At 47.5% G+C, this 16,744-nt stretch overlaps 1 protein-coding gene across 1 annotated transcript in view; it reads left to right on the forward strand.

Annotated features, from left to right (window-relative positions):
• PDXDC1 (pyridoxal dependent decarboxylase domain containing 1) overlaps nt 1–16,744 on the forward strand; it is a 399,349-nt gene that overhangs the window by 134,982 nt on the left and 247,623 nt on the right. The window contains exon 2 of the mRNA XM_078663195.1: nt 7,403–7,476. Coding sequence (XP_078519321.1) covers nt 7,403–7,476 — 74 coding nt within the window. The remainder of the gene's footprint in view (nt 1–7,402; nt 7,477–16,744) is intronic.

Consider the following 16,744-nt stretch of genomic DNA (forward strand, 5'->3'; position numbering starts at 1 on the left):
AATAGCATAAAGTGCATATTGTTTTGTGCAGAAAAACTATCACATTTACAAACAGGGGCATCCTCCTCCTTAAACCATCCGTGATTGTCACATAAAACAGTATAAATCTGGTTAAACCGAAGTTTAACCAGAAGCCACCTATGAAAGGGGATAGTGACGATGGTAAGGTACGGTTGAATGGTAAGACGCGTAATGGTCAGATAATGGGCTCTGACTGTGGGCTTAAGTAATTGGGATTCTTCCCTCACCACATTTTTCCTATATACAAAATTGGCCTTCACCCAGATTGAATCTGATTTCTTAAGACCCTGAGGGAAAAAGAAAATATCAGGGCGGCCCAAATCCAAAGAGCACTTCTTTACATGTGAAAGCCAATTTATACTTTTATGATTATCCAAATTTAAACAATCCACCAAAATTTTATGGTTAAGAACCAGATTTTTGTTGGTCCAGAGCCTTATCCATAGCAGAATAGGAGCCATAAGAAGGGTATCCGATATATAACCAAACCCCACTTCCTGGTGGACTGAAAACGTAGCTGTGGATTGGGGAAGCCCTAGAGTGGAACGCAGGAATTTATTTTCTTCCCTTTGGATTGTATCGCTATTTACGTAGCCCCACAGACCAGCGCCGTACCTGGCTATTGCCAAAGATTTTGCCCTGTATAAATTAAGTAAAGCACTTGTTGGCTTCCCTCCCAGTCTCCTTGCGAAACTTAGGATGGCATTGGTTGAGCTTCTAACCGATTTAGTTTTGGCTACAATTTGCGGAGCCCAACTCCCCTTGTTATCAAAAATTATGCCCAGATATGTGAAGACTTTAACATTTGTAATTACATCGCCATTACAGAAAAACTGTCTGGAGTTGTTTTTACCAGTCCCTATGGCCATAACATGTGATTTGGAGTTGTTTATCACTAGGTCTAAGGATGACATAAAATCATTAAAAGCATTTAAAAGTTTTTGTAGACCAATGGGGGTCCTCGCTATTAGAGCGGCATCATCCGCGTACAGAAGAACGGGAATACGAGTTTCCCCTGCACGCGGAGTGTCCAAAGTCGCGGATAAAAGAGTTTCCTCAAGTGAATTAATATACAGGGTAAATAGCATGGGCGCAAGAATGCAGCCCTGCCGCACTCCCCTGCTAGATTTGAACCAGGCGGTACGATTACCATCCTGATCCATTCTGATCGATGCTTTCAAGTCTTTGTGTAATTCTGCCAAAAAATATACAAGGGGGGGGTCCAAACCCAGCTTTAATAGCATAGTCCACAGTCTAGCTCTATTGACCAAATCGAAAGCTGTGGATAGGTCCATGAATGCAACATAAATTGACCCTTTTTTGACAGTTGTGTATTTCGAGATTAATAAATGAAGATTTAGGCATTGGTCCTCAGTCCCCCTCCCAGCACGAAACCCATATTGGGCATCAACTAGAATGTTATTTTCTGTGGACCAGGTGTTGATTCTAGCAAGCAGGACTTTACCCAAAATCTTCATTGATGAATCCAATAATGAAATTGGCCGAAAACACTTTGGGTCATTTCTGGAACCCTTTTTAAAAATAGGTACTATAATTGCACATGACCATGATTTTGGCAACCCCCCCTCATAAACACAATTAAAAACATTGGCTAAAATTTCAGCCCACAATTCAGAATTTAATTTGTATAGGTCCGGCGGCACCCCATCCGGACCCGGGGCTTTATTTGCAGCTGAGCCCAAAATAGCCAGCTCTACTTCAGATTTGGTGAAATCAAGAGTCACAGGAGAAACGGGGGAGTAAGGTGTTTTAAAAACCTCCGGATTTTCATTGGAACCATATATGTTGGAAAAATGATTAATCCAATCAGCTTCCGGTATATTGATATCAAGGTCCTGATTAGATGTATGAGAGAACAAGGGATTATTAATTATAGCCCAAAATTTGGAACTATGCTTAAGGGTTATGGGGTCCATCAAAGAGTCCCAGGCTTCATCTTTAATGGCCTTTTTACGCAGTTTAACTGCCAAAGTATATTGTCTTCTTAAGTCTGCTACCAATGTTCTATCTCTTGGCAATAGTTTGAGACCTTTCAATAAAGCTGCGTGTGCCTGTGAGCAGGCGTGGTCAAACCACCTATACACAGGGAGCGAGCCCCTCCCTGGTTTGGCTCTAAGGTCTTTCTCAACTCTAGCACAAATGTCTTCAAAGGCGCTCACAACTTCCCCTCCCCTCAACTCTCTATTCAAACAAATCCCAAATTCAACTCCCATATCCTGCACAATACGACCATAAAAATCCTCTGGGCAGATTTTGCACCATTTAAGGCGTCTGCCTTGATCTTTACTCCTCACATCTCTTATAGAAGTAGTCCTAACTACTCCTTTATGCAAACCCGAGAGAGAATCTAAAACCAATAACACAGGGTTGTGGTCACTAAACCCACTGACAATTGCATTATAAAATAATACATAACGAAGGAGCCCTGGGGTCATAAAAAAATAATCTATAATCGTTTCACTACCCCTTGCGTTATACGTAACCACCCGGGTTGATATATCTAAGAACCCTGGTTCATATAAATCATTTGATGAAAGCATGTTTTCCATTGCCACACCCTTTGGACTATGTTCAAAGTGTGGCGGTGAGGTGTAATCAGGAGCGTTTTCATCAATAATCTGGCAATGGGACTCACACAGATGAACATTAAAATCGCCCATCATTATACACTGGACAAAAGTGGTTTGTTTTGACATGTATTTAGTTAAAAAGTCTGAAAGGCTATCTAAAACAAAATTAGGGGGTCCACCCTGCATGGAATTATAACAGTTGATCAATACAATCTTGTTCTTGTCTGCCAAACCAATTTCCAGCATCTGAAAATAGTGGGAGAAGCTAGGAATTTCTCTGACAGTACCGACAATTTTGACTGAAACAAGAAATAGCAAACCTCCTCTGTCCCTACCCGATGTAGAACCCAGGGCCTCAACAAAATAGGAAGTATATCCTTCTACCCAGAAACCTTTATCTTTCGTCCAGGTTTCCTGTAGTGCTACAATATCATGATTCTTCACTACTTGTAGCCAGATAAAGTCATCCTGTTTCGCCCGTAGGCCCGCAATATTCCAAGATAGTAGCCGTAAATGCCCTTCCCCTAGCTGGAATGGGTCATTAATTACAGAATCAGATCTAACAACAGGTACGGTCACATCAGTATTCATTTGAAGTTGACTAATCGAGTTATCCTTTTCGGGTACAGATGCTAGTCATTCAGTATCTATGCTATCAGCCAGGGCTGAAAACATGTTTGACAAAGGTAGATTGTTAGGTGGTATATTCCTTGCAACATTTACTGTACCATTAGCTTTAGTGGGCTTAGTTGTCCAAACATTAAAGGCATGGTTGATATGAGGTTATCATCTGCCCAGGAGTTTGCACTAGACCGTAACTTAATATTCTCATTCACAGCTAACCTATGTGGACGAGGATAGAAAAAACCCAGAGGCATCGCCCGTACCCCTTTACTTACGGGATCAAGAGGAGAGTCATCCCAGAAAAGTCGACTTGCGACGTTCCTAGATTTAAAATTTACAATAATGCAATCTCCAGATACCTCTTTCTTACTTTTACCCACCCAGTTTACCCGTCTACTTGTTACAATGTGATCTGCAATGTTACTTTCTCCCGTGCAGTTGGCATTACACCATTTTTTAACATGCCTGAGCAAAGACTCATGTTGTTCTATCACTCCATCTTCAAGTTTAGGTACATTAACCAGGATAGCAACAAAGGGTGTTGCATCCGGAGGTAAATTTATTGGCGGTACCTTTTTTTCCGTGGCCCCCCCCTGGCCTCTAGGCCTTGTGGAATAACTTTCACCAGGAACAACCTCTGTCATGGGAATATATATACCATTGTCAACTTTTCCTTTTAGTGGCACAGGTAAAAGGGGGGTATTAACTTGTCTAGTTACAGGCGGGTCACCAGCTTTAGGGGTGGTAGCTTTAACAATTGAGGAACAGAGAGTCAAAGGCATAGGCAAAACAGGGGCCCGAGCATTAAGAACTTCATTTATACGATCACATTTTGATATGAGGTTCTTAACACAGTCCTTCAGGGTTTCATTTATGTCCGAGGCTATCTGAATTAAGGCAGTCTCAAGCCTATCTGTAAACAGTTTTTCCAATAAAGCCATAATGACTTCCTCTGTCAGCAGGGCTGGCTGGGAAGAAACAGCCGTCAAAGGTACCGACCCTCCGGCAGTCCCGGAATTCATAGGGGGGTTAGGTAACACAAATTCAGGTATGGCCGGGCATGGAAGAACTGTAGCCGGGAGTGACACAGTAGATCTACAAGCCTCAATGATCACCCGAGGCTCCAAAGGTATACAGTTTATGGGTGAGGCATGAGAAGTTTCACCAGTCCCGGGACTAGAAACAAGGCCCAGTTCGCGTTCGGACTCAGCAATCTGAGATGATAGTTCCCCAACCTTGGAAGTAAGATATGTGAGTATACTTGTAGTATACTTAGGCACCTTAGCTTTAGCTTCATCCGCCGCTGCAGTTGCCAATTTGCGCTTACCCATTATGAGAGATGTTAAGGACGTGGCCCGTCCCGTCCCTGGTCGTCCTTGGACGGCCTTAGACGGCCCGCCCTCTGCCCGGGCTCCGCCCGGCGTCCGCGCGCGTCCGCCTCCGGGCGCGCTGTCAACGGGGACCGGAAGTCCCGGAAGTGCACGCAAAGCCCGCTGGGAGCTGTAGTCTCCAGCCGCCGGGATGGTGAAGGCGGCGAGACCGACAGCGTTCCTGGACCCAGGGGCGTGAGGCTGCGTGTCCAGGTGGCGAGATGGCGTGATGTCCCTCCAGGTGAGCTGCTGCTGCTCTGGCAAGAGCCCCCCTTCAGATTGAGTAACGCTGGTAATGTTTAATCTGCAGAGCCCAGATATATGTTTCTGCATAGCGACATACATTTTAAAATGTATATCTGTACGGAAATCGATGATTTTATGAACAAACTGAACTAAATGTCTTATATTATCAAAACAGGAAAAGACAATAACTCCCCCATGCCATACTATGTGTCTTGTGCACTAGCGACACCATGAACTCTAGATCTGTGTTTTAAGTTTACTTCATTCTGGGCGCATTACTGTAACAGTGATTTTGTATTTTAATCTTTTTAACCTGTTTTTTTAATTCCTATGTATTTTATCATTGCTAGTTTTTGCACATAAACTAAAAGATGGCTATTGCACTTTCCGAATGCTAATTTTGCATATATTTTTATTAATCGTTAGCATGTGTCACTTTATTGCAAATTTTGCACATGCTTTATAAAGATAAAATTGCACTTTATTATGTATTTGCATTCGAAGATTTAGGAATTGTTGTTGATTCATGGGCTGAATATATTTCGTATATGTACTATTTTATGTTTTGATGTTCTGTTGCTATATGGTCATATACTTTATATATACCGAATAAAGCATTTTGAATCTGAAACTGAATCTGAGTAATGCTATTTGTTAGAATAAGGGAGATTATATCCGTTGCTAAATTGAAGATCTTGCTTTGATCATGGATCCATTGGTGATTCTGATCAAACTGAATTTCTCACCTCCACCACTTCTTTTAGAGATACTTCATGTAAATGCTGAAGTTAGTGTGGAATGTGTTTAGGAGATTCGGAACATCCTTATTTAGTCCGTCCGCGATATCAGCTGGCTCTCATCTAAAAGAGTTGCAGATTTCTCTTATTACCTGACGATGTTATTTGGTACATTTCTGCTAATTCTTTGTTAAATCTTGGTTGGCGATATATTACTACAGGGTACCCGCTAATTTTCTATTTTTTATAGTAAATGTGCATTTTGTGGCAGTCGGCTTGAAAACGCTGTTTTCTTAAAAGTGCAGCTAACAATGGGCATTGGTAGGAATTAGGCTTGGGTTATTGTTTGGATGCATCTGTGGCTGCAGAGTTTACCACATACTTAAGGATTTACTGCATTTGCTGTATAATTTCCCACACAATTTTCAAATTTACAGGAAAAATGCTGTTTCTATCTTAAATGGATAAAAATAATACTGACTGAGAATGTGCCACATCATTTCCATTTTCGTCCCATAATTTAAATAGCCTTGCCGCATTATTTGTTCCACCATGTCGCATGATCTAGTATGCCTGACAAGATTAAAGAGGTACATAGTGGTTTGGGTGGGGTTGTCATGATGACGCCGAAATCTATATTTTACAGACAGCAGTGAAATTTAATTTGACGTCCGCAGATAAAAAAAATTTACAAGCAAGTGCCTGCTAGGTTAATGAAAACATAATGGAATTATTAATGTCACAGTAGAGCCTGCTCCTTTCTTGACTTTCAAGCCTCTTTCCAGGAGAGCTGGATGCCATTCCACATATCCCAGCCACTGTTTTTCGCAGGCGCGTGCTAACAGTGTGGTAAGAGTGTTGCCCTTGGTAATACATTTAAGCATTTACCAGGATGTAAATAGTGTTTTTAATCTCCTGCGGCATTTGCGTCCCAATCTGAGCAAGAGAAACTTGTGAACACAATATTTCCATTTATTCTACCATGTCTCTAGTTTTCCAAACTGAATCTCCTTCTCGTCATTTTTTTCTGTCACTCTTACTGTTTACGCATCCCAGGCATAAATCGGTTACTTGTCACCTTGCAAATGCACGAAATAGTTGTTGATGTGAGTTAGTGGGTGATCTTTTGTGTGTTCATCTGCTCTCTAGAGCCACTCTCCCAAGCTCCAACCCCAAAAAGGTGTCTAGGGAGCTGTGAGCCTGAGCGATATCTGTGCTAATTGAAAACATATCACTCTCATGACACCGGTATCTGCAAACTATATCCCAATGGTACACAATTCCTTCAGCACACACGAATTTAACACCCACGTTCACATTGGTTCTGCCACCGACATCAAATACCTGGGTTATCAGACAGAGTAATTCATCCACACATTACCCCTCTCACAGATTGTACACATTTTCTCCATTCAGTGATATGTAGACAGTGCTGTTTGTGTGTGTGTATGTATGTGTGTATGTATGTATGTGTGTATGTATATATGTATGTATGTATATATATATATATATATATATATATATATATATATATATATATATATATATATATATATATATATATTCGAGAGAGAGAAAAAAAGAAGACACTTTCACACTCCATCTCCCATCAACACTCCATAACAATGAAAACCTAAACATCTCTGTAATCCCTATACCTGGAAATGCAGAGAGCAAAATAATCTCGCTGAACCATGCTATCGGAACGCTTGTTTTTCATTTCAACACCTAACATAAATTTTGCATTTGTTCATATTCTTATTATTTTGTTTTGTATCAAAATGTTCATTAGCATGTTTTCTTTTATTGGTAGATGGTTGACCCAACCTTAGTAGAAATGGGAAAGAACCTTAATGAAGCAATGAAGATGTTGGAAGATCATCCAAGGTATGTATTCTGGTGTATAACTGTTTCAATATCATGTAAAACGTTTTCGCAGTTAACACAAGATTTACTGATCAACATGTAATTTATTCTTGCTCCAAATGCTGAAAACTGGAATGAATGAACATAGACCAGTACTTCCTTTACTGCTAGTATACTGGGATCCAATTAACCAGATGTCCGATTCCCAGCTAGTCCAACTCAGCTCCTCTTCCTTCTGAGGGTGATCAATCCAGTCACTTTCAGTTGAGTAGTCACAAGACAATCATTTACAGTTTTATAAAACCTCAAAACTATTGCAGCAAGTGTCATGCAAAAAACAAGTTATTACTATCATTCTTAAACGTTATTTAGGTAACACAGAGTTGTAGATGGTTGCTACTCAAGTCTTCTGAGTTATGGGATAGCTAAACTCCTCAGGGGTTAGAATTGCCCCAGCTCTCCTGTGACTGGATCAGAACCAACCTAATGCCCCAGTAGAGAAACAACATAATGGTATTCTTCATACACTTCATGCCTCTTTAAGTTGGCACACGGAAGGCACTGGCGGAAAGTGACGAGGATTTCTGCATGAATTTCTCAGCACCAGGGCCACTGAACACACAGGTCAGAGAGGCAGCCTATAATGTTTTCCCATTCATTGTGAATCTCGATGTACAGCAAGAAAGAGCGATTAAATGAGGATTCCAAGGGAATGCGTTGAAATGGTTGTTAAACTTTCTGTCAGACAGAACCCAGACGATTAATCTGGGCGCTTTTCGCTCTAAGACTACAAGAGTGACCTAGGGAGTGCCTTAGGGCTCCTGCTTGAGCCCTACTTTATTCAACATTTATGTCACTCCCTTGGCGGGATTACTGAGGAATTTAGGATTCACTCTAATCTTTTATACTGAAGATACTCAGCTCCTACTTTTCTTTGACAAAAGTAATCCCAATACTCAGCCTACCTTTTCGATGGGTATGAAGGTTATGGCTGATTGGATGAGGGATGTAGGAAGGGGGAGTCTCTGGTTGGCGCAGTGCAACACTGGCGACAAGCAGGGCCTCTCTCTTCCTCGTCAGGGCTGAGGGTTACCTTCAAGACAACCTCTGCTTACCCTCTAGGTAGTGTGGCTTAAGCAGTCTTAGGCTAATCTCTGGGGCATGTAGGGTTAAACATTTGCAATATTACACCATCACAACCAACCCACCACACAATGACACCAAACTGTATTTGTGAAAATATATCTCTTTATATAAATCTCAAGCAGGCTTGTAAATACAGTCTTGGTTACTTTTTGAAAGCAGGTTCCAGTTACTCTTTTATCAATGTCACAGTTCTTTCTCAGCAATAAGCAATCTTTTGGGCCTTCTGCCCAGGTTCCAGCAAGGTTCAGTGTCTTGTAGCGCCTCAATGCGCGTTCCGCTGTCTCCGCTCGTCTCAGAGAGGAGAACGGGCCCGGCCGGCTAAAGCTCACGCTTCCCGCGTGGGCCTCGTCGATCTGGCACAGTGCGAGCCTTGGTTTCAGGGGCGGCTCGCGCTGGGAAGCAGGGAGCGCGGTGCGAGCTCAGGACGTAGGATGCTCACACCGCGAGGTCAAAGAACACAGTACCTTGGCTTGCTGGTAAGTCTTGGAGCGGACGGCTGTCCGGGGATCTGTCCCGCGTCGCGTTGTCTTCCTGGAGGGTGCGGCGGCCTGCGAGTCTCAGCGCAGGTAACAGGGCACCCGGGATGACGGTGCAGATGCGGGGCAGGAGTCTCCGGAGTCCGGCTCACTCGCACTGAAGGGGGGAAGCTGCAGGCAGGCGGGGCTGAGGGGGGTGCACTCCACGGAGCGCGGGGCACAATTCAGGCACGGCTCCGCAGCGAGTCACTTCCAGCTGCGGGGGCCAGGGGGTCTCAGCGCCCAAGTCACGAGGGGCACAATCTTGGCAGTGCCGGTCTTTGCGGAGCAGCCTGTACCTCGGGGGTCACACAGGCGGCGATGCTTGGACCGGGCAGGTCCTCCCTTTCCGTTGCAAGGGCGGCTCAGCGCGGACAGTCACGGCGCCCGAACCAGCGCGGGGCTGATCCTTACTTTGCGGCTGGCACACGAACAGGCCACAGTCACGGTGGTCGGGGAAGGGGCACAGCTGCACAAATTGTTTAGAGAGCGTGGCGGCAGGCACAGCGCTCTCGACTCTCCTTTCCTTGGCGCTGTAGAGACACACAGCACACGCCAGCAGCAGCTTTTCTTCAGGGGGGTAGCGCTCACTGTTCCTGGAGCGCTGGTCAGGGGGCAAGTTCACAGGCAAGCCCTTGGAGATCTTTCAGCAGAGTTTGGCACAAAGTTCAAATAAGCAAAAGTCTTTGGTAGTCTTTTCTTTCCTCTCCTTTGGCAGCAAGGCACCAGACACAGGCCAGAGTCAGCACTCCTCCTTGTAGTCCTTCCAGGTCCTTCTCTTCGGGCAGAGTTTCTCTTGTAGCACAAACAGGATCTAATTTACAAGGAGCAGGGCTCCTACTTTTATACCCAGTTTCTTTTGTTCTAGCAAGCCAGGGGGGCCTCTGCATAACTGCTCCAGTCTCTGAGTACTTGTTGTGGGTACTTATGACTTCTGCATTCAGTGTGAGGGCAGGCACATCAGCCGCTCCCCAGGGGGGCGGAGCCGGCATTGAGAGGGCAGGAGTGGCCTGAGCACTTTGTTTACAAGCTTCGGTCCTTCCTGGGCCAGGTGCAGGCTGAGTCATCAGTCGCTCCCCAGGAGGGCGGAGCCAGCATTGTGGTGGCAGGGGCACAGCCTGATGCATCATTCAGGGGAAACTCCCACCACCCATTAAGGGGTCCTCCTGCTAATCACTACCTGTCAACTCCCAGCCCTGTCACTCACACACACCAGACAGTCAGATCCACATCCAAGCAGAGGCGGGCTGAAATGGTTAGGCAAGCAAATGCTAACTTTCTAAAAGTAGCATTTGCAAACACAGGATATTAAAATAAACTTTACTAAAAGAAGTATTTTATTATTCTGAGTCCAGGCATACTAAACACGAATTCCTACCAGGTTCCCTGAGCCTGCTGGGATTATAGAGTGTAATAATTCCAGCAGCCCATCTGGCCTAGAAGGGAACAGGTAGCCTTACAATAGTGAAAAACGAATTTGGTAGTAATTCACTATTAGAACATGCCACACACATCAGGGCATGTTCTACCTTACACTACAATGCACCCTGCCCTCAGGCCTACTATAGGGGTGACTAATATGAAGTTAAGGGAAGGTTCAGGGGCTGGCAAGTGTGTGCACTTGCCCAGCCAGGGTGACAGTACCAGACTGCACGCAGGTTCTGCAATGGCAGACCCTAGACACATTTTAAGGCTGCTTCTGTGGGTGGCGCAACCAGCGCTGCAGGCCCACTAGCAGTATTGGCATTCACAAGCCCTGGCACTCCTAGTGCACCTTACTAGGGACTAACAGTAAATCCAATGAACCAATCATGGACATCAATCACATGTACACTTTACAGTAGGGAGCACTTGCACTGCGGCACGGGTTGGCCGTGGCGCAGTGCCCTGAGTAGCAGACACCATCAAAACATTGGAGGCACAACAGCAAAAAGTGGAAGGGAAACTCACGCCAAGGTGCCAGGTCTAACACGTGTCCCCTCCAGCTGAAATGTGGGGAGAACTACCCTTCCCCAGGGAGTTCCTCATCACTAAGGCGGAAAAATCTGGACAGACCATCAGCGTTGGCGTGATCTGTGCCAGGGCGGTGTTCCACCGTGAAGTCCATACCCTGTAGGGAGATGGACCACCTCAACAGTTTTGGGTTCTCACCCCTCATTTGCATCAACCATCTGAGGGGCCTGTGGTCCGTCTGAACCCGGAAGTGAGACCCAAACAAGTAGGGTCTTAGCTTCTTCAGCGCCCAGACCACAGCAAATGCTTCTCGCTCTATTGCACTCCACCTACTTTCCCGTGGAAGTAACCTCCTACTGATGAAGGCTACGGGTTGGTCCCAGCCCTCCTCAGTCATCTGTGAGAGAACAGCCCCTACACCATGCTCTGAAGCGTCTGTTTGCACTATGAATTCCTTGGAGAAATCAGGAGCCAGGAGCACGGGCGCCGTGCACATGGCAGTCTTCAGGGTGTCAAAAGCCTTCTGACAGGTGTCAGTCCAAATCACATTCCTGGGCTGCTTCTTAGAAGTCAGTTCTGTCAAGGGGGTCACAATAGTGCCATAGCCCTTGACAAACCTCCTGTAATACCCAGTGAGCCCCAGGAAGGCTCTCACTGCAGTCTGGGTCTTGGGGGGTTCCCAAGCCAGGATGGTCTCAATTTTGGGTTGCAAGGGTGCCACCTTGCCACTCCCCACTTGGTGTCCCAAGTACACCACTGAACCCTGCCCAATCTGGCACTTGCTTGCCTTGATTGTGAGGCCTGCCTTGCGCAGCGCCATCAACACTTCCCAGAGGTGCCGCAGGTGTTCTGGCCAGGTGCCACTGAACACTGCGATGTCATCCAGGTAGGCGGCACTGAACTCATCCAGCCCGACCAACACCTGGTTGACCAACCTCTGAAAGGTGGCAGGGGCATTCTTCATCCCAAATGGCATAACCCGGAACTGGAAATGCCCATCTGGTGTGGAGAATGCTGACCTCTCCTTTGCCCCATCGGTCAAGGCGATCTGCCAGTACCCAGACGTTAAATCAAACGTGCTGAGGAACCGGGCAGCCCCTAGCCGATCAATGAGCTCATCAGCTCTGGGGATAGGGTGCGCGTCAGTCTTGGTGACTGAATTGAGTCCTCTGTAGTCCACACAGAACCGGAGTTCAGGTGTGGCTCCCGGCGCAGCAGCCTTTGGGACCAAGACCACGGGGCTGGACCAAGGACTGCTGGAAGACTCAACCACCCTAAGAGCAAGCATCTTGGAGACCTCCTCCTTGATGCAGGCCCGGACCCTGTCAGTTACCCTGTAAGCCTTATGCTTCACAGGTAAGCTGTCTCCTGTGTCCACATCATGGACGCACCAATCTGTGACACTAGGAACCAGGGAGAACAGGTCTGGAAACTGCCCCAGCAACTGGCGGCAGTCTTCCTGTTGCTCAGGGGTCAGGGTGGGTGAGAGGTTAACTCCATCCACTGACCCATCTTTCTCACAGGCCACTAAGAGGTCAGGAAGAGGCTCAGACTCCTCTTCCATTCCATCATCAGTGGCCAACAGCATGCCCACTTCGGACCTTTTCAAGTGGGGCTTGAGGCGGTTGACATGTAAGACCCTTAAAGGATTCCTGGGCGTCTTCATGTCCACCAAGTATGTCACTGAGCTCTTGCGCTCCACAACCTCAAATGGGCCTGTCCACTTATCCTGAAGTGCACAGGGTTCCACTGGGGCCAAGACATACACCTCCTGTCCAGGCTGAAGCTCTACCAGAGTGGCATTCTGGTCGTACCACCGCTTCATCTCCTCCTGGCTTGCTTCCAGATTTGCCTCAGCAAGTTGTCTGAAGCGCCTGGTTTGGTTTCTGAAGGCCAGCATGTAGCTATATACATTCTGGGGAGGTTTCCTGGGAGATTGCTCCCAGCCTTCCTTTACCAAACTCAGTGGTCCTCTCACGGGGTGGCCATACAGCAGCTCAAAGGGGCTGAACCCTAGAGACTTCTGTGGCACCTCGCGGTATGCAAAGAGCAGGCATGGTAAGAGGACGTCCCACTTACGCCTCATTGGACCTTCCAGGCCCATGATCATGCCCTTCAGGGTTCGGTTGAATCTTTCAACCAACCCATTTCCTTGTGGATGGTAAGGTGTGGTGAACTTGTAGGTTACACCACACTCTTGCCAAAGGGACTTCATATACTTGGATATAAAGTTGGTCCCCCTGTCGCTCACCACCTCTAGAGGGAACCCCACTCTGGAGAAAATTCCCATTAGTGCACGCCCCACCACGGGGGCCGTCACTGTCCTCAGAGGGATGGCTTCAGGGTACCGGGTGGCATGATCCACCAAGACCAGGATGAACCTGTTGCCCATTGCTGTCTTGGGGTCCAGAGGCCCAACAATATCAATACCCACTCGTTGGAATGGCGTACTGACCACAGGGAAGGGTTGGAGGGGAGCCTTGTTCTTCCCTCCGCTCTTCCCACTTGCCTGGCAAGTTGGACAGGTCCTACAATGAGCATCTGAGCTCTTGTGCATTTGGGGCCAGTAGAAGTGGGTGACAAGCCTGTCATAGGTCTTGTCCATCCCCAAATGTCCTGCTAAAGGCACATCCTGAGCCAGTCCCAGTAGGAAGGCTCTGAACTTCTGGGGTACCACCAGCACACGGGCTGACCCAGGTTCAGCAGCCTTAGGCTCTGAGTACAGGAGGTCATTCTCCCAGTACATATAATGTGTTTTGGCCTGAACACCATTGGCCTGGTCTGCAGCCTGCTGCCGCATACCCATGAGAGAAGGGCATTCTTTCTGCTCCCTGCAGAATTCCTCCCTGGAGGGGCCTCCTTCTTGCTGCCAATGGGTCAGCTCAGGCAGGTCCCCCAGTTCGGCAATCTGTTCCCCAGTAGGCTCCAGGGCATCCCCCTCAAGGTCTGCTTCCTCCTGGACCGTGGGAACTTCAGGGGCCGGTTTCCCGCGCACCCTGCGCCTTCTCCCTAAGGCCGGTTCCTGGGCCTCTCCGTCAGGCCCCAGGATCTCTTGATCACCCCTACTGGCTGCCATTGACCGGGTGGTCACGCACGCCCAGTCAGGTAGACCCACCATCTTCAGGTGAGTCGTCTTCTCCACCTTTTCCCAAGGGGAGTCCTCCAAGTCATTCCCTAGCAAACAGTCAACAGGCATGGTTTTCCTCACACAGACCTGCAGAGTACCAGAGACCCCCCCCCACTCGAAGGGAACTTGAGCCATCGGACACTGACTCTCCGAATTGTCAGCGTTGACAACCCTACAGTAGGCATGGGGTACAACCTGCTCTTGAGACACCAGGTGATGCCTCACTGCAGTCACACTGGCTCCTGTGTCTCTAAGAGCCTCAGCTTTCTTACCATTGATGGTAACCACCTGCCCATATTTTTTAGTGTTAGAGGGCAGGTAGCTTGTAGGGACCATCTCACTGTCTCCTAGTGAGACTAGGGTCATCTGAACAGGATCTCCACCCCCCGGGACCATCACTTCTTCTCCTAAGTGAACACTGGTCACTTGTCGGGGCGGAGCACCAGTGGGTGCTGGTTTTCCAAACAGGCGACACTTGGGGTCACTGGCTATGTGCCCCGGGTCACCACATTTGTAACAATTGAAGGGCCCCTTTGGAACAGGTCGACCTGTCGGGGCCCCATTCTGCTTAGGGGGTGGGGGAGGCTGAGAACCTTTCTGCTGGTCCCCTTGGGGATTACTTTGGGGGCCTTTTTGGAACCCTTTCTGTTTTCCCTTGTCCCCCCCACTCTTCTGCTGGGGACCCTGCCCACCCTTGGCGGAGTCTCCCACTGGACCCTTGTGGACCCTGGTGCTGAGCCAGCGGTCCGCCTCCTCAGCAAGTTTCCTCGGGTTGGACAACTTGCTATCAATCAGGTGCTGGCGTAACTCAGGAAAACATTGATCAGACAAGTGCTCCCATGCAATTAAATCAAAGAGACCTTGAAAATCATTCACTTTGTTACCCTTCACCCAACCATCCAGTGCTCTGCAAAAAAAAGTCACAAACTCCACATACGTATTCCCAGGCCGCTTATTACACCCCCTAAACTTCTGCCTATACATTTCAGGGGTAAGCCCATACCTGGTCATTAAAGCTTCTTTCATATGGGGATAGGATCTCTGGTCTTCAGTGGGCAAATCTAGCAGGGTGTCCCTTCCTTCGCTAAGGAACCTTCCCCATAACCCCGCTCCCCAATCCTTCTCAGGGACCCGGTGGGAAAGCATGGCTACCTCATATGCCCTAAACCACTGTCCTATGTCATCCCCCTTAAAGAACTCTTTAACTACATCTTTGGGGATGTGCACTCTTGACTCTACCTGCACCGGCGTTGTGCTGCCACCAGAGGGAGGACGATCCAAGGCTTTCTCTTTTAGACTCATCTCCCTCATTTTCATATCAAACTCAAACTGGAGTTTTCTTTCTTCCAGAGCCATTTTTTTGCTTTCAAGCTCCATTTGGCCCTTCAAATTCAATTCTGCCATCTTGATCTCATGATCCCTGGTTGCCTGTCTGTCTGCCAGCTCCTCTGGCGACAGGCCTCTGCCAAAGCTAAGAACGCTGTCTGGTTTTTCCAGACCCACTGGATCCACAGGTGCATTCTGATCCTCAGGTGCCTTCCTAGATTCAATCCAGGCTCTCATGGCCTTGTAGAACTCAGGTTTGTTTCTGCATCCTGCGTGTGGAACCTTGAGTTTCCTGCAAAAATAACTCAACTGCTTCTTTGTGTAGTCATCCAGCTTTGATGCGTCCCATTCTAGCCCCTGCGCACTAGAGGCTATGGACTCTCCTCCATCAATGCTGTTTGTGCCAGGCATGTTTGCAACACTAGGGATCTTCTTCTTTAGCAAAATCAAAAAATCAAAAGTCTGTGGCTAAGTTACTGGACTGTAATCACTATGCAATGGTCAGTAGCTAAGGTAAAACACTGCAAATGTAAATTCGCGAATCCTCACCGCTGCGTCCAATGTAGGAAGGGGGAGTCTCTGGTTGGCGCAGTGCAACACTGGCGACAAGCAGGGCCTCTCTCTTCCTCGTCAGGGCTGAGGGTTACCTTCAAGACAACCTCTGCTTACCCTCTAGGTAGTGTGGCTTAAGCAGTCTTAGGCTAATCTCTGGGGCATGTAGGGTTAAACATTTGCAATATTACACCATCACAACCAACCCACCACACAATGACACCAAACTGTATTTGTGAAAATATATCTCTTTATATAAATCTCAAGCAGGCTTGTAAATACAGTCTTGGTTACTTTTTGAAAGCAGGTTCCAGTTACTCTCTTATCAATGTCACAGTTCTTTCTCAGCAATAAGCAATCTTTTGGGCCTTCTGCCCAGGTTCCAGCAAGGTTCAGTGTCTTGTAGCGCCTCAATGCGCGTTCCGCTGTCTCCGCTCGTCTCAGAGAGGAGAACGGGCCCGGCCGGCTAAAGCTCACGCTTCCCGCGTGGGCCTCGTCGATCTGGCACAGTGCGAGCCTTGGTTTCAGGGGCGGCTCGCGCTGGGAAGCAGGGAGCGCGGTGCGAGCTCAGGACGTAGGATGCTCACACCGCGAGGTCAAAGAACACAGTACCTTGGCTTGCTGGTAAGTCTTGGAGCGGACGGCTGTCCGGGGATCTGTCCCGCGTCGC

The sequence above is a fragment of the Lissotriton helveticus genome, chromosome 10 (genome assembly GCF_964261635.1).
Source record: "Lissotriton helveticus chromosome 10, aLisHel1.1, whole genome shotgun sequence".
In the NCBI taxonomy this organism is placed as follows: Eukaryota; Metazoa; Chordata; class Amphibia; order Caudata; family Salamandridae; genus Lissotriton; species Lissotriton helveticus.